This window comes from Camelus ferus, chromosome 27 (genome assembly GCF_009834535.1).
Source record: "Camelus ferus isolate YT-003-E chromosome 27, BCGSAC_Cfer_1.0, whole genome shotgun sequence".
NCBI lineage: Eukaryota > Metazoa > Chordata > Mammalia > Artiodactyla > Camelidae > Camelus > Camelus ferus.
The window spans coordinates 3,580,710-3,605,151 of NC_045722.1; the positions used below are offsets into that span (position 1 = coordinate 3,580,710).

Here is a 24,442-nt window from a genome sequence, read left to right on the forward strand (position 1 = left end):
GGCTCTGGCAGGTATCTGAGCTGCTTTCACAATGGCCCCCATGCTGGACGCTTCTGGCTCCTAGTTGCCACTCCCCTTAGCCTGTCATCTAAGGCATTCCCTCTGACCACCCTGCCTCCACACCTCCACACCCACCTCAGTCATGTCCCCACCGTGCGCTCCATCTGATCCCTTGCTCCCTCCTTCCTTGCCTCCCTTCCTCCCTCCCTCCTTCCCTCCCACTCTTCCCATACCTGGAGGCCTGGCTCAAGCCCACCACTGGCCACACACCTTCCTTAGGCCCTTAGAAAGGTCCGGCCACCTCCTGTGTCCTGAGCTCAGAAGTCCTGGAGCCTGCAGCCAAAGCTCCCTGCGCTCTCACCACAGCTCCCTGGGGCAGCGCTGGGCACACGGGGAGGGGGCAGAAGAAACATGATGTGCTGAGCACCTACTATGGGATGTGCCAGGCGCTGGGCTGGGCATTTCACATGGGCTGCTTTTCTCACCTGGTCGTCATAGGTCCTTGTGAAGTGGGACCACAGTGACTCCCATTTTACAAATGAGGTAACAGACTCAGAAAGCTAACTTTGCCCGAGGTCACACAGCAAAGTGGCAGGTCTGGGATTCAAACCCAGGTCTGATTGCCTCCAAAATCTGGTCTCTTCCCTCTGCACCATGCGTGGGGACTGCTGAACTCAGCCCCTCTCAACAGTTTTCTAACGAAAGGGATATCAGCTTTGGCCTCAGGCAGGCATGGATTATACTCTCAGATCAGTCCCAGCTCTGCCACGTGCAGATGTGCAATTCTGGAAGTTACCGAAACTCGGTTTCCTCATCTGTGAAATGGGAAGAATCAAAGTAACTACACCTTCCTGGTCTTTGTAAAACTGAAGAACGTTAATGGTTGTAAAGTCTAAACCAGTGCTTGGCACAGAGCGGACTCAATGAACAGAAGCTCCCCTCACCCCTCTGCACAGACGGGAAAACTGCGGGCCCAGAGGTGACGGGGTGTGCTTGAGGCCCTACGGGAAAGGAGGCACGCTGGAGTCTTCTGCTTCCACGTGGGAGGTCGGGCAGGGACTGGACTTGGACCAGAGATGGGGAGAGAGGGGGGCCTGCCGAGAGGTCCTGGGGCCTCTTCCCTGAGGGCTGGAGAGAGTAAGTGCCCCAGGCCCCGCGCTGCCCAGCCTGCGGGCCAAGGCGGGCTGCTGCGTGTAAGGTGACCTGGGTGTCCCAGCAACACGGGGTTAAACTCGGCTGCACACACATGTGCACACACGTGGTGGCTATCTACATGGCTCTACACAGCGCTACATAGCGATACATATACACATCTTACATACATATACATATATTCATATACATAGCTTGCTAAGTTTGCAGTAGAAAAAATGCAAGACGCTCAAGGTCCTGGCCCCCGTTTGTCCCAAGGGCTTGGGCAACTGAGTCTCCGCAGGAACAAACCCAAGGGCAGCCCTTCCTGGAGGAATGAGATGACCCCCAGCAGAGCAGGGCTCCAAGTTCACAGCTAAGGGCCTGGTGGTGGCTATTGCCCTAAAATGAATACAATGACAGATCTGCTTTAGGAACCCCAAACATGGGTCACCCCCACCCCTGCCAAGCCCCGGAGATCCCACCCGCCTTCCTCTGGCTTTTGCATTTGGGCCCTGCCTGCTCCCCTCCCCCCCTCCCCCCTAGTGCTGAGTATTAAAATAGTCTATAAAAGCAAGTGACCAAAAATCTATAGCTCTAAGAATACCTGGTTATTTTCTGCTGTCTTTTGTTTTTCTGGGGTGGATTTTTTTTAATGATAAATATTATTGTTATTGGTATATCTCCTAATCACAGTTAAACCTGAAGGAGGAAAAGGGAGAAAAAAAGACGAGAAGAGGGAGGGGGAGGGGCCGCAGCTCATAGATTGGACGGCAGTTTGGAGCGCACCGGCTCAGACCTGGCCCCAGGTTCCCTCTGGGGAGCAGCAGTCAGAGGGGGCCCCCCAGAAGAGGTGGCTCTTGCCCCAAAGAAGGAAAGAGGGGGTGGCAAAGAACCTGAGGATGTCTTCCGAGGCAGAGTGACGTGCTGGCCGGGGACGGCACCATAGGGCCTCCCGGGAGGACCGAGGCCCCCGCTGCCCCCGCCGCCGCCCCCGGCTCTGGGGAAGAGCGGGAAGGCAGCCACGGACTCCCCAGAGGAGTGCGGGGAGGCTCGGCGGAGAGTCTGGGCCCCGTCCTGGGGCAGGGCCGGCTGCGAGGCTGAGATGAGCTTGAGGTCCTGCGTGAGGCGGCCTGGGGTGAGGGGTGGCGTGCCCCGGCGCTGGGGGACCTGGGGCGGCGGGGGGCTAGAGGCGGGCGGCAGGAGCAAGGAACCGTGCGAGCCGGAGGCCCGGGGTGGGGCACTCGGGAAAGTTCTGGGGGGGCCTGGGCTGTGGCCGGGGGGGCTGGGACCTCCTCGGTGGGTAAAGGCTATAGGAGAAGCGCCCCCGGAGGCCCCGGCCACGAAGGACGGCCGCTCCGGCTGCCGCGGGGATGTCTCTGGCGTACTGGGTGGGCCGGCGGCCGGCCCCGGGGACAGCTCCCCGGGAGGCTGGCCCAGCTGCCCGGGACTGGACGACGGGGACCTGGCCGAGGGCGGCGGCGGCAGGAAGTGCTCCAGGAGCGCCAGGCCCCCCCGGGCGCCCGGCAGAGGCGGCGGCGGCTGGCCGGCCTGCGGGGAGCGCGCGCCCGGCTGCAGCGGGGTGAGCAGCGGGGAGTCGGACGAGGACAGGGAGCCGCCCAGCGCCTTGTGGAAGTGGCCGAAGCCGGCGGCGGGCGGGGGCGGCCGCGGCGGCGGACGGGGTGGGCGCCGGGGAGCAGCCGCCGACCCCGGCGGGCGGCGGGGAAGAGCTGGACGAGGGCAGGAGGGGGCTGAGTCCGGCGGGCGCGGAGAACCCGGCCAGCTGCTGGATGTGGAAGGAGGAGGAGGACGGCGTGTCCGTCTGCGACGGGCTGCTGGCGGGCGAGGCGGAGCCCAGCGCCGACGGGATCAGGGACTGCAGCCGCTTCAGGTGCCGAGGGGTCTGGCCGGCCCCGAGGCTGCCGAGCCCGGGCCCGGGCGGGGGCCGGAAGATGGCGGCGGGCAGGCGCGGGTGGTGGGTGAGCGCGATGGCCACGGAAGTGGTGGCGGCGGCGGCCTGCAGCGGCGCCTGGATCAGCGGCGTCCAGATGACCGGCGTGGGGGCCGGCGTGGCGGAGGCGGCCGCCTGCACGCGGTGCGCGCAGTGCGCCATCTCCCGGTCATGCTGCACGATCTGCTGGATGATCTCGTTCTCCTGGTAGTTGAAGACGCCCGAGTTGAGGTCGTGCTGGACTTTGTGGAGGAGGATGGAGTTCTTCTTGCCTGGGCCACCGAACAAGAGCAGGCGCTCAGGCCGGGGTGGGAGGCGGGGGGCAGGTGTGCACCTGCCCGGCTGGGAACGCCACCTCCCGCCGCCCTCCCGCCCGGCCCTCACCGATGCGGTCCAGGCGGTCCAGCGCCACCGTCTCGAAGGCCCGCCGCATCATGGGGTACTCCTCGAGCACCTCGTTGAAGTTGTCCACGCTCAGCGAGTAGAGGCGGCAGTACGTGTCAGCCCTCACACTGGCTGTGCGCCGACCCCGCGTCAGCAGGCAGATCTCTGCCGGGACAGCAGGGTTCAGCGGGACTCCCGGCAGGCTTCAAAGGGCCGCGGACCCACCCTGACCTGGCCCCGCCCCCCGCTCTCTGGTGCGGAAGCTTAGCAGGTTCACAAAGCCCCCACCCTCGAGCTGTGGCCACACTGGATGCCAGCCCATCTTTTCCATCTCTGGGACCCCACCCCTGTCCTGGACTCACAGACACCCACCTCCAGGCAGTGGCCACGAAGGGTCTGCGATGTCATTCTTAGTGTCTCTCCAAGGCATTCCCCTGTCCCCCCAGGACCCCTTGGCCGCCTCACCTCCAAAATAGGAGCCGTCGGCCAGCTTGGTCTCCTTGTTGCCCTTGGTGAGCACGCTGACCACGCCGTGCTGGATGAAGTACATCTTCTTGCCGATGGTGCCCTCGCGGATGATGTAGTCCCCCGGCTGGAAGACCTCAAAGCGCAGCTTGGTCAGCATGGATGTCACAAAGTTGGGGTCCGCGTTGGCAAACAGTGGCATGGAGGCCACCAGCTTTCGACAGTTAAAGTTGATGATCTCCTGCTCGCCAGACACAGTGGATTGAGAAAGGGAGGAAGAGGTGAGGTGGGCCGTCTAGCCGGCCGGAAGGCCTGGCCCCAGTCCTGGCCCGCGCGCAGGGCTCACCTCCCGCAGCGGCTCGCTCAGCTCGCCCAGGATGCTCTCCTCGTCAAACATCTTGCCCTGGTAGCGGTGCTCGTAGTAGTCATGGATGCGCTGCCGCGTGTCGGGCGGGAGCTTGTGGAAGGACATGTACTGCTCCACCTGCTTGTACTGAGGCCCGGGAGAGGACAGGGCGTCACCTCCTGGCCGGCCAGCCCCGCTGTTCCAGCTGCACCAGCCCATCTCGGCTGCTGGTGACCAGAGGCTGCCCGGACCCTGAGGGCCTTCTTGGCCGACCTTGGCCCCAGGAGATTGAGGTCCTCAGTGTGGGTGTGTCCCTGACTCCCAGCTGCTTGGGGTGGAGGAGGGGCACCATCAGTGTCCAATCCTCACAGTGTTCTTTACTAAGAAGACTGCCCGGTGACAATAGGGACTGTCCAACACCCAGTTACAGGAGGCCAACTGACCAGGAGGTCGATCTAGTTTCCTCTAAATGTCAGTCTCCTCTGTGTGACAGTGCCGACTAAGGAGGCCTTAACCACCAGCTCTGGAAGGAGCTGTTGCCCGTCAGCTATAACAGACTGGCCCAGGCAGGGAATGGGCTGCAGCGGGCTAGAGGGATTGGAGGCTGCAGCCAGGGTGCCTGCCCCATCGTGTGGGGCACGTATCCAAGCGTGGTCCCGGCTGAGACTGAGTCTTTTATTGAAGAGCAACTCCAGCCCAGGGGAGGCACTGGGCAGAGCAGGGACCTTAAACAGAGATTTGGGGACAAGGGGTTTGGCGACAAGAGATTTGTGAACCTAAGTGCCCAGGACTCAGCCAGCTTTGAAATGCTTCTGCCCACCCTGGGGGTGATGGATGGGTGCTGCTCCCGCCGCCCCTGGATTGTGGGTGGAGAGTGGGGCTCCCCAGGAGCACGGACAGGAAGCATGACCAGGCAAGAAGAGATTTTTCCCCGCACTGGGGTGTAAAGGAGGTCCCTGTACCCCAGGGACAATCAGAAATAGGGGAATCTATTCCCATATACTAGTGCTCCAAAGCAGGGACACAGTGCTGCAGAGAGGTGACAACAGATAACTGAGGACTGGGAGGTGAAGCTCCCCAACATTCTTCCAGCTGCCGTGAGCTGGGCTGGGGGCCAGCTGGGATGCAGGGAGGGAGATGCTGGCGGGGGCGGGCAGTGATGACAGACATCGAGGACGGCTCCTGGTTTCGGGGCTGGGCACCTGCACTGCTGCATCCACTAACGAGACAGGCAAGGGTGTAGGTTTGGAGTGGAGAGGGCGAGAAACTGTTCTCATTTTGGACATGATGAGGTTGAGGTCCAGGGAGGCATCAAATAATCTGGGGCTGGGGAAAGAGGTGGAGGCTAATGATACTATTTGGATCCCACTGCACTGACATGATACAGAGCACAGGGTAAGGGCGGGGAGGGAAAACAGGGGAGAGAGAGGAGCAGAGAGCTGGGCCCATACTACCAGGGCCCAGTAGGGGATGACTGAGAAGATGAGCCAGCCAAAGAGGAGAACTGAGGGTGTGCGGTCCTGGAAACCAAATGTGAAGCCAGGAAGGGACTAATAACTGTCTGGTGTCGAGCAAGATGAGGACCCCAGAGGACCCACTGGCTTTGGCAACACGGAAGGCAGAGGTGATTTCAGACTCAGTGGGCTGAGAGAAGAAAGTGGATTCAGCAGCCATAAATAATGTGGGTTTTTTGGTTGGTTGGTTGGTTGGTTTTAGGCATTTGTCCATGAAAAGGAGACAAACAGCAGAAAAGACAGCATTTGAAGCCCCATGATGGTGGAGGGACAGATGTTTTTAAGAAGGGAGAGATGGAGCAAGTTTCAGTGCTGATGGGAAGGCCCAGTGCAGGGGCAGCTGGAGGGGATGGCGGGCACAGGGCGGGGCAGGAGGGAGAGGGGCCCTCAGTCAGGAGAGACAGGCTCCCAATTACAGCAGGAGAAAAGGAGGGTACAGATAAAAAGACCTTTAGAGGTTTAAGGTAGGGGAGTCGAAGTAGTTCTCATCTAGGAGGGGTCCCCCCTCCTCTGTCGCCCACATGGGGAGCCCCAATCACAGGGAGTGGCCACTTGGGGCCCCAGAAGCTGGCAGCCTGTGCTCCCTGTGGGAAGGACCGAGAGACAGGTTCTCCTGAGAGAGCCCAGGGTGGACCGCGGCGCTCCGCCCTACCTTTTCCTGGTACTGGCGCCGGGAGGAGTCCAGGGACTGGATGAGGGCGGTGGCGTGGCCGATGAACATGGCATAGCAGGTGGCGCCCACGATCATGCTGAGCATGGTGAGCCAGACATCCGACATGCCCACCGGCGCCTGCCGGCCGTACCCGATGCACAGCATGTGGCTCATGGCCTTGAAGAGGGCGTAGGAGTACTGCTTTCCCCACGAGTTGTTCTGCGGACAGGCGCGCAGGGGGATAGATTGGGGGAGCGGTGGGGTGGGCGCGGGTCCGTGAGAGGGCAGGCCCGCTTCAAAGGCACCTAGAAGAGTCCCCGCCACCTCCCACCCCTCAGCCTGACTTTGCCAGTGGCCGAGCTCAGGGCCCCCAGCCTTGCTGGTGACTGAAAGCCTTGGGCAAGGGGCAGTGAGGACACATGGTGACCAAGCGAATCCCCTCTCTGGCAAGAGGGGACAGGGGTCAGACTGGAAGCCCCAGCAAAGGGATGGGCGCCAGCCCCGCTCTGACGTCGCAGTCCCCGGGCTGCCAGGGGCCCGCCTTGCAGCCAGGGCTCCGGGCTGGGCCGCCCTGCTGTCCTGCGCTTGCCGAAGCCACTCCATGCCCCCACCAAGCTGCTGCCAGCGGAAGCCCATTTCCCCACTGACCTCAATTATAAAACCAGATATGCTTCCCCTGGGGGGACAAGCTCTGGCAGCCTGAGCCAAAAATGCTGTCCTCGTTTTGGGTGAGCGAAGGTAGAGCACCAGGAGCTAAGTCAAGGCGCCTCCGGGGTGAACCCAGCCTGCGTCCCTCCGTCCAGGCTGGGCGGCCAGGCCCCCTCCCCCACCCCGCAGGCAGCGGGCTGGAGCGCGCACAATGCCGGGGCGGGAGGAGGGCGGGAGGCAGCCACGCTCCTGGCTATTTTTGTCTCCAAAGCCAAAGTCTCAAGGAAGGCTCAGTGTGGGAACACTGGGCTCAGAAAGGCCAGCTCCTGAATTTAGTGCATGTGTGGGCCTGTCACCCTCATACAGAGGAAACTGTCCCAAATGAGGGGGCCACCAGATGAACCCCAGCACTGGCCACCTCCCCCGTGCTCTCTGCTCACAAGGAGGATGCCTTAGCCATGACGTGGAAACCCACCCCAATGCATGACCCCCAGAACCCCTGCCCAGAGCCCCAAGCAGTTCTGAGGTTACCATACTGTTCCCAGCACCTGGAGGAAGGAACAGGAGCTGCCATGTTCAAGGTCACTCAGACCATCCTGGACAGAGCTGAGTTAGTCTAGAGGCTCTTAGTCGAGACCAGGATGGGAGGTCTTGGGGGGCTGATCTTCAGGGGTGAAGGGGGCCTGGGCTCTCAGCTGCAGGGCAGGGGTGGCCCCCAGCTGCCTCCAGCCAGGGCTTCCAGTGGCCATACTGCTGAGTCTCTGGGGAAGGGGAAATTCAATCCATATGGCCGATTCATTTACACTTAGCTCATCAAAAGGCTGTTTTGTAAAGGCCTGTTTGATGCTGAAAGATGCCTCAGGGGTCTCTCACCTCTTTTCAAAGCTGCTTTTTCCTTCCCTGGGGCCCTGAGGATTTGCCCAGAGACCAGACCAAATTCACTGAGAGTGATAGTGAGGAGGCAGGGGTTCCCAGACCCAGAGAAAGGCTCACAGGTCCTGGGGTCTCCTCCATCCCACCTGGAGCCCACCCTGTTCATGGGAGTCTGGGGGACCTGCCCCAGGACTCCTCTCACTCACCCGCAGGGTTGGAAAAGGAGGGGGAGAGGGGTTCGGGCTCAGGACCCCACCTGTGACCAGGATGTGTGTGTCTGTGGGGCTGGGGGATGGAGATGGAGAGGGGGAGGGGCGGGGATGGGGGAGAGCCCAGCTCGGAGCAGAAAGGGGCAGCCGTGTGTGGTCTGGGGGTCCATGTGTGCTGCCAGCAGTGCCCCTCACCCCCTCATCGATTTCTCTTCTCTAGAGCTTGGCTTTTAAGGGCGGGTCTGCCTCCGAGGAGCAGAGGTAGGAGGGCAGGAGCCACCAGCCGGGCTTTGCCACAGCTGATAGACCTGGTCTGAGTCTCCCTGGGTGAACCCAGGGCCCCGTGTGGAGGCTACCAAGCGCAGCAGAGGCCATAAGGCAGCAGAGGGAGCAGCACGCAGCCAGGATCCGTGGTGGGCCTGCGACAGGCAGAGCCCTGTGCCCAGGGCCGCGGGGCTGGCGCTGCGGGTTCTACGTGCTGGGACTCAGGACCTCCAGGTTGGGGACCTGCTCTGCCCATCTGTGCCTCATCCACCCCCCTCCCCCTCCTTCCCACTCACCACCATGTTGTTGATGGACACCCAGCAGTCGTCGGGGAAGTCCTGCAGCATGGGCACCAGGAACTGCAGGCAGCCGTCCCAGTGGCACAGCAGGAGCATCATGCCGATGAGGTTCACGATGCGCACCACTGCGCTGGCCAGGTCATAGGTCATGTGGAAGATCTGTGGGCAGAGGCGCAGATACGGGCCCAGTCAGCGGGCGTGGGGGTGGGGGCGCCTGGCCAGCTCCAGGCCAGACCCTGCAGCACACAATGGGTGGCCCACCCAGCTCGGTGCAGGTCCAGGCTGTGTTGAGGGTGGGGAGGCATCAGTCCAGGCCCTGGGAGGAGGAGACTGCAGGCTGGAGGGCCCAGAGGGACGCCTCCTGGGATCCGTGTGGTCCCGGCAGGACATGGGGAGGAAGACACACAGGGCCACACACAGCCCCAAAGCGGCAGAGAAGCTGCTTGCTCAGCTCACCTAGGCCGTGAGGACAGTATGAAGAAGAGCCAGCCAGCCGTGACTTCTCAGGGATCACGGTCTGTAGTCACATCAGGGACATGGAGTTTCCATAAATCTGTCCCTAGACTCCCAGGACCCCAGGGGAAGTGGGCGCTGCCTAAGGCAGACAAGGATTTACTGAGGGAGTAACACGGACACACAGGCTCCAAGTTCACACAGACCTTGATCCCAGGCCCAACTCCTACCCAGTTTCTAGCTATGTGACCTTGAGAAAGTCCCTGAACCTCTCTGATTGCGTTTCCTCATCTGGAAAATGGCGATAAAAATTTATACCTGAGTAGGTTGTCAAAAGGATTGAATTATACATATAAAGTGCTTAGTACTAGGTATGGAAGTATTCAGTAAATTGCAAACCATTATTAATTGATAAGTTATTAATAATTAATCTTTACGGTTAGTTAATATGAATGAGTAATAATGCTCTTCTGCACCATTAATAAAGTACAGCACCCTCAGCCCCAGCCCACTGCCACCAGGCCGTCTCCACGTCTGTGCCCCCAGTGAGAGGTTGAAGTGTGGCTGGGCAGGGCTGAGGGTGCCGCATCCCAGCATCCCGGCACACCTCCCTCCTCCCAGAGCTGCCTCTGGGTCTGGTTTCAGCAGGGGTCACCATGGTGACAGAACGGTGAGGGGACAGAGATAGAAGGAAGTCTGGAGGGACGCCTCTGGAAGTTCTGGCCTTGCCTCTGGCCTGGGAGGCTCTTGGGGTGCCCTGCACCCCTAGCTGTATTCCCAAGCAGAAGACCTTCCTAGAGAGGGATTTGGGGGCCACAATTGCAGACCTGTCAAATGCCACTGAGACGTAGTTTAAGCCCATTTCAGATGGGAAAACTGAGGCCCAAAGAAGCAGACCCTAGATGTCTCCACCCCCTGTCCAGTGGTCTTCTAGCAACAGCCCTGTAGCTGGTGGCAGGATATTCTGATACTAGTGACCTGAGTTTCCCCTTCGGAAGTGTGGGCTTAGCCTGGCTCTTGGTTTTGAAAACCTGAAGATGAACACCATTTGTCCATCACCCCCTGGGTGGTGCCACCTGCTGCCCTCTTAGTAGCATGACTCTGGATGTACCAGCTCAAAGGATGAAACAGACCTTGGGAAGTTTCACAGACAGTGGCAGCTCTAGCTTGTCCCGTCACCCCCCATGTCCCCAGTGACAGAGGGAAAACAGCACCACACCTGAGTAAGGGCACACAGTCCCACAGTCATTATCTCATTTAAACTCACAACAGCCGTTTGCTGAAGACACTGTTAACCCATTTACACCAAGGCTCAGAGACTTGCCCTCAGTCACGGTAGCAGCAAAAGAGGCAGACTGCAACCCCAGGCTGCCTGCAGATTATTACAGTGGCCCAGGGAGAGACGGGTGGTCTTCAGTAGCTCCATTTTGTAGATAAAACAACTCAAACCCAAAGTGGCCAAGCAATGTGGCCAGATTCGTACAGCAAGCTGGACCCAGAGCCAGGAGGGACTCCCGGCGCCTCAGCTCTGAGCCCAGTGCTCAGTGTACTGCTGAAGTTAGAGCTGAGCGCCCGGCAGCCTAGCCCCACGGGGGCCCAGGCACCAGCCCGGGGCTGTCGGAGTGCCACTTCCTGGCTAAGCCGGCACTCCTCAGTACAAGGAGATGTGGGCACTGGTGCCAGCAGGGCGGTCTGGAGCTGGGGTCTGTGTCTGGGACGCAGAGCGAGCCCGAGCACGCCGCCTGTGCCTCTGGCCGTCCCTCCACTGCTGCACCCCAGGGCCTGGACCCTGAGCCTGGGAGGCTCCCCGGGCCTCCCCCCTGGTCCCACAGCAGCTGCTGAGTACCAGCGCCCCAGCTGTGGCTCCGAGGGAAGATCCCACTTCTGCCTCTTCAGCATTTGCCTAGGTGAACACAATAGTTCTATGACCCTTCAGAGTCTTGGTTGACCAGGATGCCACTGGCTCCCCCACTCTGGGGGGATGGGCAGGGCAAGTGACATGAGGCCGCTTAGTCTAAGAGGTGGCTAGCACTTGCCTTCACCGCCCACCACGCCTCAGCTTCCCCTCCTGCCCCTCCTGCCAGGGACGCTGGAGAAATTCACCTAGCTGAGAAAGTGCCCTGAACACATACAGGGGTGGGGTCATTATTCTGAAGTTCCTTCGTTTCCCTGCTGCTATGGACTGAATGTTTGTCTCCCCCAAATCCGTATCTTGAAGCCCTAACCCTCAATGTGACGGTATTAGGAGGCAGAGCCTTTGGGAGGTGATTAGGTCAAGAGGCGGGGGGCGTCCATGAACAGGATTGGTACCTTATGAGAAGAGACACAAGCGAGTTGATGTGTGGCCACGTGAGGACACAGGGAGCAGGTGGCCATCTACGAACCAGGGTGCAGGCCGTCCCCAGAACGCGGCCGCGCCAGCTCCTGCTCTCGGGCTGCCAGCCTCCAGCACCGTGGGGCGTAAACACTTGTTTAAGGCCCCGCAGCACTTTAACAGCCCGAGCTGGGACTACACTCAAGGCCGGCCTGGGTCCCTTTCCGAAAGCGTCCCAGACCCCACAGCCCAGGATGACTGCCCCTTTCCGTGGGTCACTCTGGTCTCAAAGGCCAGATCAAGGCTGGCATATTTTAATGCCGTGTTTTAGTGTCATCATGGTTTTTCTTTCCTTTGTAACCAGTTTTCTTCCAAGATCAGATCCTTGTCTAATTTGGCCCTTGTCACAATCTCAGCAACCGGTATGGCAGAGCACGTGATGGGGTCTCAGGAACCAAGAAGTGCTTAAGTGAGGAAGGTGGAGGTGATGAAGACAGTGATGGGGTTGATGGTGACTAGGACTGCCATAAGTATACAGGTGGCCTTTGAGAAAGGCCCCATTCTGGGCAGGCACAGCCCACAGGGAACCTGCCTTTGGGGGACGAGAAGGGTGTGCCTTTTCCTGCAGGTGGCACAGGCTCATGCATCCTCAGAGAGCATGGCGGTGGTGGTCATGCTGTGCCTGGCACCAGGCTGAAGAAGGATGCAGCTGCTGGGAGCGACCAGTGCGGGTGGGAGGGTGGGGTTCTGTCACAGGTGCCTCTCAGACACGGCAAAGCCAGGGGCACCAGCATGGTAAAGTCAGAGATTACTGCAAAGGGTCGGTGAGGGGACATCCATTCAGGCTAGGAAGATACCCCAGATGGTGGACACTCGCCCCATGCCCTATACTCTACGGCATCCGGGCATGATTGCTGAGAACAAGGCTGCATGTTGCTAGGAGAGGCCGCTAAACACTCAGGTGTCCCCACTGTGGGCTGGGGCCACAGGCCACCTGCACATCAGCTGCTCTGTGCACATATTTGTCTTGCTCTTTAGACCTCATTAAAACTCTCTTTTATGATGTTGGTTCTGGCTGTGGGGGTTGAGTGTCTTCATTTCCAGGGCCCTGCAAGGCTTGGCAGGTGGGTGGCCTGGACAGCTCGCTCTCTGTGCCTGGCGTGGCACTTGGGGGAAGCTCTGCCAGCAACTCCCATCTGCAGCTTCTGGACCCCGGGGCAAGGACAGAGCGACATGTCTCCCACCTTGGACAAGTGCCTTCTCTGCTCAGAGCCTCAGTTTCCTCATCTGTGTAATGGGTCAATAACTGCCAGCTCCCAGGACTGTCCTGGGGATCAGGAGAGGATGTCCGCAGCTGGCACACAGTAGGTACTCAGCATATGTGCCTTCCAGCTCTTCCCCAGCCCTCAAAACAAAGAGTTGGCTTTCCAGTCCTGTGGAGAAACTGGAGTTTCCACCAAGGCCTCTTCCTGGGGCCTGGTTGAGTTCTCTCCCAGGACTCATTTTCTCCTCAAGGAAGAAGAACAAACTTCTCCTTGTGTCTCAGGAAAAAGCAGCCACATAGAGGACAGCAGTTCCAGGCCTGGGAGGATGGCTGGTACATGTGTATCCTGGGTACAAACTCGATGTGGCTGAACAGAGGGTCACACGGGGTCCCTTCCTGGAGCCCACAGAGAGGACCACACCTCTGTGTCACCCCCAACCCCCAGCCTGAAAGAGGCGGAGAAATCGAGGCCCCCAGGGAGCGGAGACTCAGCAGGGGCTGCACGGCCGCCCTGGCTGACCCCCTCCCTCCAGCTCCTCCCACCAAGATGCTGCCGAGGGAACCAACAGGCTTCTGGGATGGGTCACTGGGGTGCTGGGCCCTGCAGGGGAACATCCGAAGGGGGGCAACCACATTTCTAACAATAGCCTGCATGCCTGTAACAAGCTCGCACCTCAGAGGGAGGGAAGAGGCTTGGCTGGGAGAGGCTTGGGAGGGAGGATGCTGACCTAGATCGCCCAGGACGGAGGCAGAGGCTGGCATCCTCTGAGACAGTCGCCTACGCCTGCCAAGACCCTCCACCCACCCTGACTCCCAGGAGCTGCTGCTAATACTCAGGAAGCCTCTGGCTCAGAGGGAGGCGGCGGAAGGCTGAGGGTCAAGGGTCTAGAGCCCCTGCAGCTTCGCCACGGGGTCTTGGGAGGCAGACTCGCCAGCCCCGACGACCACGTCCAACAGGATCCTCACCAAGGGAGGCTGGGGTGAGGACTGAGCCCCAGCCTCCGACAACATCACAGCACATCTGATAGTTGGGGAAACTGAGGCCCAAGGAAGGAAAGAGTCGCATGAGTTGGAGTTGGAGGAGGAGATGGAGCAGGGTCTTTTCTCTATGAAATACCTCCCTCGTAGGTCTGATGCAGACCTCAGGCCTCAGCGAGTCTCCCTGCTGCCAACTCCAGGCCAAGCTGAGGTTGGGAGAAGCCCTGGGGTTGGGTGGCTATGAAGGATCTGGAGACAGGGTTCCTGGGGTCAGCTGGGAAACCCCAATCCAATCCCAGGGGTCCGGTGGGAGCCCTTGCCTGGGCAGTGTGCCCGGCAGACACCAGCTCAAAGCAATTTCCTCCCCAGCTGGTAGGCAAGATAAGGGTGTGTGTGGAGGGGGTGGGAAGTCATCCATCTGGCCTCCTGGGTCTCCCTCACTGACCACGAGATGTGGTAGTGACGTCTATCTGAGAGCCCTGACCTCAGGCCTCCTGGGGCCTCTGTCCACCCGGGGAAAGGCCGGGGTCAGAGCCTGCCTCACTAGTTCTGGAGAGCCCAGAGGGGCAGTAGGGACAGGAGCCCTGGCCAGCTCCCAGGTGTATGGTGCTGAGGGGAGTAAAAGAAGCACTTAGCTTCTGCCCCAGGGCCCACCCTGCCCAGCCACTGGCAACTCGGCCAACTCTCCCCAAAATACCATGGCCTCTGGGACCCAAGAATGGGGAGCAAGGATGACCCCTCATGGGGCTGGGGCCTGGAGACATGAACCTATGCCTGAGAAGGGAAAAGCTTCTCTCTGCTTTTAATGGCAGCCTAGCTGTAAGTCCAGGACACACGGAAGGGTGGGGGTTTCTCGGTGACTGAGGGAGCCAACGTGATCCTGCATTTCCACTTGGGACAGAAACCAAGAGACAAGTCTGCCAGGGCGTCTGGGAAATATGCCTCTGTCATTCCTCCGCAGCCACTCCGATCAGCCTGGCCAGCCCTGAGCTCAGACCCACATGCCAAGTTCTCTCTGCACCGCCATATCCTCCAGGTTCCTCAAACCCAAACTGACGCACAGAGCTCAGCCCACTCCTCCACCCGCCCCACTGCCTGCCTCCCCCATCTCAGCAGGGAGTCCTCCCCAAGAGAGGGACCTGGACCAGGAACAGTCAGCCTCCTTTCAGGCCCCCGAGAAAGCGGGAAGGGCAGGCGGCCTAGGTCAAAACCCTACCACCAGGGCAGCCGACCCTCCACCCTCAGTTTCCTCAGTTACTGAGACAATCGACTGGGGAGGGGCATTTATTAAACAGTTCTCTGCTACCAGGCTTCACTACTGAGTCTGACAAGCATCATCTCATTTAATCCTCACAACAGTCCACTGAGGAAGGCATGCCTTACACCCACTTTGCAGGTAAGACAAGGAGGCTCAGGGGACAGGACAGGCCCCACGGTCACACAGCTAGGCAGCGTGGAGCCGGGATTTTAATTCAGGTCTCACACGTGTCATTCTAACTCCAAGGCCCACACGCACTCCCGCACGCGGGGTAGGGACTGCCACGCTGCTGGGAGCCAAGAGTGCTAACTGGGATCTGCTCCGGCTCTGCCAGAGGTAAGCTGCTTGACCTTGGACAAGTCATTGCTCTTCCTCTGTCAGCAGGAATAATGCAAATGTTTCCAAACCAAAGAGAGTTTCTGTCACAGAGTGGTTCTGCCAGGATGGGGCAGGCCCTCCTGCAGCACAGGCGTTCACGACACCTCTGACCCCAGTCTGCCGGCGCCCCCAGCCATCAGCCATGGGTGCTGTTGCCCAGGGCCCAGGCTGCTGCTGGGGGTGGGGGTGGGGTGGGTGCTTCGTGTCCTGAGCGTAGGAACTTCCGGCCTATCAAGCCGAGGTCCCAGAGACCAGGAGACTAGCCGTGAGCCACAGCAAGAAACACACCTCTGCAGAAGCTTCCCTAGGCCACAGCCCACCCCGAACCCCGAGACGGACGGTCTCACAGAACACACCCCCCCGCCCCGGTACCTCCAGGCTGGCCTGCCTGCTGCTGCGCCTTAAAAGAGGCACTTGGGTGGTGGCAGAAACACAGACAGAAGCTCTCACAAGGTCACCTGCTTTTTTCCAAACCGCAGCCCGTAGTCCTCTCTTTCTCCCACAGATGGTTGCATTCAGCCCACGGATGAGTTAGGTTTGTTCAGAATGGTAGAGGCTACCCTTTTTTTCTCTTTTTTGCAATTTTTTATTTAGTTTCTGTAGCCAGTGCTCTGCCCGGGAGCCCTAGGACCCCTTGACAGTTTGCGCTCACATAATTCCAGAAGAGCTCCAGGCCTGCACGCCCTCCAGCCAACACCTGTGGCTCTTTGTCAGCAGCCTGCTCCAGGCAGTGGGAAGCTGCTTTGCCTGCAAGCACTGAGAGCTGGAAGTGCCTGGGCCAAAGACTGGCAGGTGAGGGGATATAAAAAGGGCAACTCTTTGGCCTGGTTGGGACAACTCCCAGGTGTGGTGCATGCTGTCCCAGAGCTCCCCATAGGACCTTGCTTGGTGTCACCTTTGTCTGCCTGTCTTCCCTGTGTCTTTCCTGTCCTTACTTCCCTGCCCCTCTTCCCTAATTCCCTACCAGATTTTCCTGGAAACACTGTCCCCCCACCAAAATAAACCACTTTCATAACAAATCTTCATCTCAGGGTCTGCACCAGAACCCACCTAAGATAGTTGCCAACAAAATTCACACAAAAATCCAGACTCCTGCTTCTCATGACAAATCTGTAGCTCTAGCAAGCCTGGGCCCATTCCCACTTGGCCACAGCAGCCAGAGCTGAGGTGGGACTGCCTGATACAGGCAGAAGAGATGCTCTTCAGTTTTCCCCGACTATCCCCCAAATGGCCCTCTTCACCCACTCACACTCCCTGCCTGCCCCCACAGCACAGTGTAGTGGTTAACAACGCAGGCTCTGGAATTAACAGTTCTGTGACGTTAGATAAATCCCTGAGCTTTTCTCTCAGTTTCCTCATGTGAAAAATGAGCACTTGTATCTACCCACACGGTACCCTTTGGGTTGTTAGAGATTTTAATGGGATATTGTCTGAGAGTGACTTGTGCAGTGTCTAGCATATAATAGTAAATCAAGAAATTACTAATATTTGTCCTCTTGAAGCAGAGGTGCCCGCGACAATCCGACAGCCCCCCACATCCGACTGTCTGAGGTTATCGGCTGGCCCCTCCCTCCCCCTGAGGGGGAGATACCCCCCCCCAGAGGCTTGGGTCTGACCACTCACCTCTTCCCACTGGTGAATGTATCGAATGAGGCGGGAGAGACGCAAGAGGCGCAGGAGGCTGAGGATCTTGGTGAAACGGACAATGCGCAGGGCACGGGCCGTCTTGTACACCTCCGAGTCGATGCGTGTCTCCACGATGAGGAAGATGTAGTCCACAGGGATGGAGGAGATGAAATCCACCACAAACCAGCTTTTGAGGTACTTCATCTTAATCCTCTGTGGGTCCAGGATGATCTCTGTGTTGTCCTCCACCACGATCCCTGTGCGGAAGTTGAGGACCAAGTCGATGAGGAAGAACGTGTCCGACACCACGTTGAAGACAATCCAGGGAGTGGTGTTCTCATCCTTGAAGAAGGTGATGCCCACAGGAATGATGATCAGGTTTCCCACCATGAGCAGCAGCATGGTCAGGTCCCAGTAAAACCTGCCCAGAGACACAGGCGTCAGTCGCAGAAGGAGAGAGAGTTACAGTCTAAGAGAAAGCTCAGAGACTGCAAAGGTGGGAAAGAGAAGCCATGGGAGGTGCTGAGACTCGGAAGGAGTTAGGCACACGGGTACCAGGGCAAGATGTGGAGACTGGCACAGAAAGAGGCTCTTCCTTATGCACTCTGCCTGCCCCTCCACGAGCTCTCGATGACAAGCCTCACACTCCAATCCTTGTGCCCCAGTGAGAGTCAGGCTGAAAAGCAAACCAAACAATGACATCCAGAGAGAAGTGAGAGGCTGTTTTAGTGGCAGAAATAGTTCACCCTGCACCACCCCAGGATCAGGCCAGGCTGCTCCATCCTCCCTGAGGGGCAACTGTGGCCTGAAACAGGCTGGCAGGCAGACATGCCACAGACCGTGACCAGAGAACAGGGGAGGTCCAGATACACAGCGGGCGCCTGGGAGGCAGGAGGCATGGGATGTAGCCCTAGCTCTGTTACTGACACTGTGTGACATCAGGCAAGTGCCCTCCCCACTCTGGGCCTCAGCTTCCTCATTGCGCAATGAGGGGTGGAGCCTCCACACTCAGTCCTATAATTCTGATCTAGCCCTCTCCCACACTGGCTGTCTGGGGTCTCCCTTGAGTCTATCTCCTACAGTCAGAAAACATCTGACCATCTCTCCCCCGCTAGAGGTTTGCATTCTAACACAGTGTTGGGGAAGGTCAGTGATATCTTCATAGGCAGGCAGTGTTAATGAGGGGACTTCAGGCACCAGCAAGGTACCGCTCAATGCAATGCAGTGAGACCAGCTAGGGCTTCCAGCATCATTTCTCCTAAAGCCTTTGCAAAGCAACTGCAAGCGTTTCCTGGGGGAGGTAGGAAGTGGCCCTCAGGGAAAAGCCTCTGAGAGGTTAAGCAATTCGAGGAGGTAAAAGCAAGCTCACAGGTCTGTTGCCTGGCTGAGCAGGGGCCCCTCTGGGGTGTGCAGACAGCACAGGTAGGCACAGACCCTATGTCTAGAAGGCATGACCAGGGATCCTGCCCAAGAACCAGCCACCCCAAGGCTGGCCCCAAGACCAAAAACTTGTACTGCAGAGCTGTTTCCCTCTGCTATTGAGACAGACAACAGCAGGTAAAGGTATTATTTTGGGCAGAAAGAAGCATGTCTTCTTCCAAGAGAAACAACACTTCGGCCATCTTTAATTCTCTACTGCAGGAAGCCAGGAGGAAGGGAGTGGGACCCAAAAGGCAAGCTTCCCTTGAGTCTTCAGAGGGTCCCACAGCACAATCGAAGTGCCCCTGCCTAAAAGAGTTCCAAGTTTTAAAAAAAATAATTACTTCACAACAAATTGCTTTCTTTGCCAGACTCAAAGTGGTGCTGAGTCAAAGAGAGGGTAGGACAGACTTCACTGAAGGTGGGCGAGACAGCTGTCCCATATCATGCAGCTCAGGGAAGGGCTGTTCCTGGAAAGGCAGCTTCCGGCAGCCCCTTTGAAAGCCAAGTGCTTCAGGCCTCAAGACGGGATTTCAAGTCAGAGTCTCGCTGGGCTAACTAAAGCTTTTCATTCTAAGGCTGGCACCAAGAGGCCAATTTCAGCTCCTTTCCTGTCCCACAGCCCACCACCCCTTCCCCCACCAACCCCTCTTATGCCATCTGGGAGAGCCCACCCCAGGCTTCACACCCACTGCACAGAGCACAGCACATCCCGTTAATGACTTGTGGGCTCTGGAAGAATGGTTTCAGCGTCTACGGTGCTCTTGAGTTGTGTACGCTCTGCACCCTGCCTCATGCGCACCATTCAAAGACAGCTGCAGACACTCATTAGCTGTCACACATAGGTATCCCCATTCACACACACAGTGTGCAAACACCCCTGTGTACACATGGCCATTGTTCCTTTTCATTTAATCTCTTGGGAAAAACAAAACAAAAAATTGTGACATGGAGAGGCCACTGAGGGCCCCTTGGCCCTGTGTACATAAAGCTAATAATACACCCAGACTGGAAGAGTTTCCAAAATTAACAGAGCGGGTGCAAGGCAACTGGGAATGCTGACTCGGGCAAGCCTGCCATTCCAGCGGGTTTCTACACTCTCCCCAGCTCTAGTTCCCTCAATTACAGACCAAATTTGAGACAGTAATTAACAGAAGAATGTTTGCATTTAGTGGTCTTCATAAAACCAAATTACATGAGGCAAAAACACCCATTTCCTTGAATTCTGACTAATTGTTTCAATCGTGACTTTCCAGATGTTAAGATATTTCTGGTGCCTGCTCTGGGCTGGGGTCAGAATGCTGGGCACTCCTTCCCACACACCATTTTTCTGGAGCATCAAAGAGATACTCAGAAGGCAGCATAACATGGTGGAAAGAAAGCAGCACTGGCTCTCAGGTCAACCAGCCCGAGTTTGATTCCTGGTTCTGTCGCTTCCAGCAAGTCAGACTCTCCCTAAGCCTCTGCTTCCTCACCTGCTCAGTGGGGATAACATTATCTAACTAGCAGGATTGTTATAATGATGAAATGAATTGATATTTGTAAAATGCTATGACCTATGCCTCGCCTATATTTTTAAATAAGTAAATAAGTGATTCAAGTCGACAAATTCACAGGAAAGAGGTGAGGGAGGTGGATGAACTCTTCCAGGGAAGGGCCAAGGTGGTGGGTGGAAGGGAGCTTACAATGGTCCCCGAACAGCCAGCGGTGGGAGTCAGGGCCCACGACTTTCCCTGGACAATTGGACGGTAGAACCTATTTACCTCAGTAGAGAGATGCCCTGACCTCAGAAAGCTCATGGTCCAGTCAGAGGACACGTCTTAGACGACAAGTCTCAGGCCATGATGAAAGAAACCAACCCGGGCAGCAGCCCAGGTCTGAGAAGGTGGGCTCCTGGTGGCCTAGAAGGATGAGGTCAGGAAGTGCTCCTGCAGGGGGCTGGGCTTTGGGAGCTGACCTTCACCTTGTACACTATGCTCCCTTACTCTTTGCCAGGCGGTTGCACAGATTTCTGAAAGCTGGGCTGGGTGAGAGCGGGGGAAAAAAAAAAAAAAAAATTGATGTTCAGCACTATGGACAGCTCCTGGAGCGCCTGCCAGCCCTACCGCCCTGGCCTAGCCAGGGGAAGTTGGCCACAGCCTCCCCACCGCGTCGTCAGCTCTCCGATTCCTCTTCTTCCCCAGTCCTAGTGATCAGAAGTATCTCAAGTGATTCCTTCGTATCCCTGAGCATTTTCACTGGGGGCTCCTTGGTGACTGAAAAGGCTCTGTTCATAAAGACCCCAATATACTTCCCATGTATTAAGCACTTACTTTGTGTTTTCAATGCATTACTTCATTTATTCCTCACACCAGCACTAAGGTGGCTGCTGTTATCTGTATTTCACAGATGATGACTGAGGCTCAGAGAGAAGCGTCTGCCCAAGACCACCCAGCTAGTGAGGAGCAGACCCCAAATTCAGAGAGGTCTGTGGAGCTTGAGAATCTGACCACTTGGGATTTTAGGCACTTCCATGGGATGCGGGGAGGCAGACAAGCCTTTCTGGTGCCCCTGAATCACACTGGGGAGGTAGCCTACCACAGCAGGTGCAGCCTCTGCCCCAGGGGCAAGAGAGAAGAGAAGGTTGCAAAGAGGTTTTGAGAGGACGTATCCTCCTGATGCTGGCCTTCTGAGGTACTTCCTGGCTGGGGAAACTAGCACACTTTTCAAGCATTAAAAGCACCCCAGTCATCAGCAGTTAGCTGGGCACACTTGTGCCCATCCTGCAGAAGGGAAAACTAAGGCCTACAAAGGAGGGAATAGTGACAATTCCAAAGCCTCAAGCTGGGTGCCCAGTGCTCCTCTAGCACTCTGCTGCCCCTAGAATCATTCATGAATAAACCCCACAATCCAAGGTATGCACCCGTGGTAGCCGGTGGCAGGCCCTGGCAGGGAAGCAACAGACAGCCAGACGTGGACACGCTGGAGTTAACACAAGACTAAATTAGAGGCCTTGGTCTCTCCAAAGCCAGACAACTGCCCCCATCCTAGTGTTCCCTTAGCTGAGAGGAAGTCCTAGCCAGAAAGACAGCACCTGGGCTCTGGAAGCCCCAACCCAGGGCCCCAGGCCTGTTCTCCCTCAATTCTGGACCTCACTTCCTACCTGGACCAACAGGTTCATCCAGGCAGGGATGGCCTCTCAGCAGGAGGAAGCGGCCTGTGGGCCAGATTTGGAGGAGAAGGACCCATGTGCAGAAAGACAGGGGTGGCAAAAAGACAAACAGCCATTACCCTGATACCTGGAACATTCCATGGTTTGGTCTAAAAGGAAGGTTATGGCCTCAAGGGAGCCAAGCGAAGAGAAAATGGGAAGTTCCTGACCCTGAACTCAGAGACTCAAGGACCAGACCAAGGGCCCTCTCCTTCCCTGGAGGCTGAAGAAGATGTGAAGAGCGATAAAACGGAAGCAGGAGAAGTGAAGGTCCCAGAATAGGAATGACCTCCTTCATTTTCCTCCTGTCCACACCTGCCCAAGCTTGCCTCTGAGCACATATGCTCGCGTGCTCGCTCACTCTCTCTCTCTCTCACACGTACATACCTGCACACACACGTGAACACATTTTTGTACACACACTCTTATCTATGCAACTCCGTTAAACTCGCCCTCGCACATACATCCATTTTCACACAGGCTATACTTTCTTGCACACCCGCTTGCATGCATTTGATACAAATAATATCCACTGGGAATCCTTTCAGCTGGAAGAAAGAGAATGTCTGTCTGTCTTTTGCCCATTAAGATCTTTTCCATCCTTCAAGATTCACCTTAAGTGCTACCTCTTCCAGGCCTTCCTAACCTCTCACCGACAGAGCCTCAGCCCAGCCTCAGCCCAGCCTCAGCCCTGGCTCTGCATCTAGAACGCTGTGGGCTCCTTGAGGGCGGGGGCTTTGTCCCAGATACGCCTGTACCCCCAAAGTGCAGACGGCAGCGGGGGTCCCCCATGCTTTCTCCCGAGTGAGCTGCACACCCACAGCCCCATCTTGTGCCCCATCTTGTACCCCCTCCCTCTGCGCAGATGGTTCCCACTCCCAGCACCAGACTGCATTCCCACATGCAGCCTGGAGGGCCTGCTGGTTCCTCCACCCAGCAAGTCTGAGGCTGAGCTCAGCACCTTCCTCCTCAAAGCTGAATGGCACAGTCAGCATTTCAGTCACCTGGGCTCGAAACCTCGTGGCCACGCTCAGCAGCTTTCTCTTTCCTCCCACCTGCCTTTGCAGGCCCCCCAGGCAGTGACCAAGCCTTGCCTGGCCCCTTCAATGACAGCTTCTGAATCAGTCCCCAGCTGCTCTGCCCTAGATCCATTCCTCCGTACTGCGCACCCAGACCCTTGCCCCTGCCACCACCTGATTTCCAGCCTCCTCTCTCTTCCCTCCAAGCCACGTGCTCTCTGGGTTATCTGGCTGAACAGCATTAGGGTTATGTCACCTCTTGCTTGAACCCCTCTTTGGTGAACCCATACTGACCACAAAAGAAAGTGGAGCTCCTTGGTCTGACACCTCCTGACCCCTCTTCTCCCTCCTGCTTCCTTCGTAGGAACCAACTGAACACCAACTCTGATCCCATCTCCATCTACTTCCTGGTTCCTCCTCCTGAGAACCACCCCTACCTCCTGAACCCCCACTTTTGAAATTCCTTCCCTCACCCAAAGCCCAGTTTAACTATCTCCTCCTTCATGAACTTCATCTAAATGTGCTGTGTGTCTCTGTTAGCAATTGTCACGTCCTGGCCTTTCCGTCAGGTACCACCTAACTCTCCCTGCAGCCCCTCAACAAAGAAGCCAGCAGTCTTCGTGCCTGAGAAAGGGATGGGAGCTGGGAGCTTCCCCCTCCATTCCCGGCCCAGCACAGACAACTGCCCAAGCTGATCATGAAGCTGACAAGGATGGAAGAGGATGGCCGTCAACGTCTGTTAAGCACTCACTATGTGCCAGGCACCCCTCTGAGTCCCTTATACAGACTATCTCATTTAATCCTCATAAAACCCCTATGAAGTAGATACTATGATCGTGCCCACTTTACAGACAAGGAGCCTGAAGCACAAGAAGTTGAAAATCTTGTTATATATGGTGGATCAGGAATTCAAACCCAAATGGCCTGACTCCAGAGTCCCACTTCTAACCACTCTATAGAAATATCAATCCAGCTGGTAGCCTTTTCTCTCTCCCAAACTCTGTGCCTCTTCCTACGCCCCCTCCCGTTCCCACACCTGTCTCCTGCGTTCTCTTCCATGGCACCTTCATCCTCAACTTCTTTACTCACTCACCCGTCTGCTTCTTCCCTTAAGTGAACCTTAGCTGTGTCCTAAGGATGTCACTCTCCTAAACGCCACGTGCCTCAGAGTCAGGGTGGGGTGGGCACCCTCCCCGCTCCACACTCCCTCCTTCTTCCTGCCTGTGGCAGGAACATCTACAAGATCCTTTCAACATCCCTTCATTCGCTGGCCGTCTTTCCAGCATCCATCTGCCACCCTTGGGGACCTTGGTGATGCTGCCACCTGGCTCACAGCCTTCCGTTCCACCCCAAATCCTGCCATAATCTTGGGTGACCTCTACCCCCTCTCATTACCCCAGGAATACCCAGCCTCCCAGTGGCTTAAAGTCCTGCTCTGCCTTCACTCCAGTCCATTCCAGTAGCACATCCTGGACCAGGTCACTGTCTCCAGTTGGTCTAATCTCAGATGAGCAGTGCTCTCTCTCGTCCTAACCTTTCCCTCGAGCTCTCTTACCCAATCGTGCTGAGGCTGCTCTTCAATGTCCCAGGAGCCTGCAGTCGGCTGACCCTCTGATTCTCCCATGAGCGCACTCCTGCCTCCTCCCATCCCCCAGGCATAACAGTCCTGCTCATCAACCCCTCTTGCCCGTCTGGCTGGCACCCACCTCACAAGATCCCAGCCCTGGCTCAGGGCCATCATCAGCTCTTCTCACGTTTCCTGGGGGGCTGTGCAGGAAATCCCACGACTCAGACCAGTCCCACCAAA

General features: G+C 57.4%; 1 protein-coding gene across 1 annotated transcript in view; it reads right to left on the minus strand.

Annotated features, from left to right (window-relative positions):
- Positions 1-963: 963 nt before the first annotated feature.
- Positions 964-24,442, minus strand: part of HCN4 (hyperpolarization activated cyclic nucleotide gated potassium channel 4) — a 40,119-nt gene continuing 16,640 nt past the window's right edge. Inside the window, 8 exon segments of the mRNA XM_032469002.1 lie at positions 964-2,784; positions 2,786-3,354; positions 3,467-3,631; positions 3,932-4,172; positions 4,278-4,424; positions 6,444-6,662; positions 8,734-8,895; positions 17,005-17,428. Coding sequence (XP_032324893.1) covers positions 1,891-2,784; positions 2,786-3,354; positions 3,467-3,631; positions 3,932-4,172; positions 4,278-4,424; positions 6,444-6,662; positions 8,734-8,895; positions 17,005-17,428 — 2,821 coding nt within the window. The 3' untranslated portion in view covers positions 964-1,890.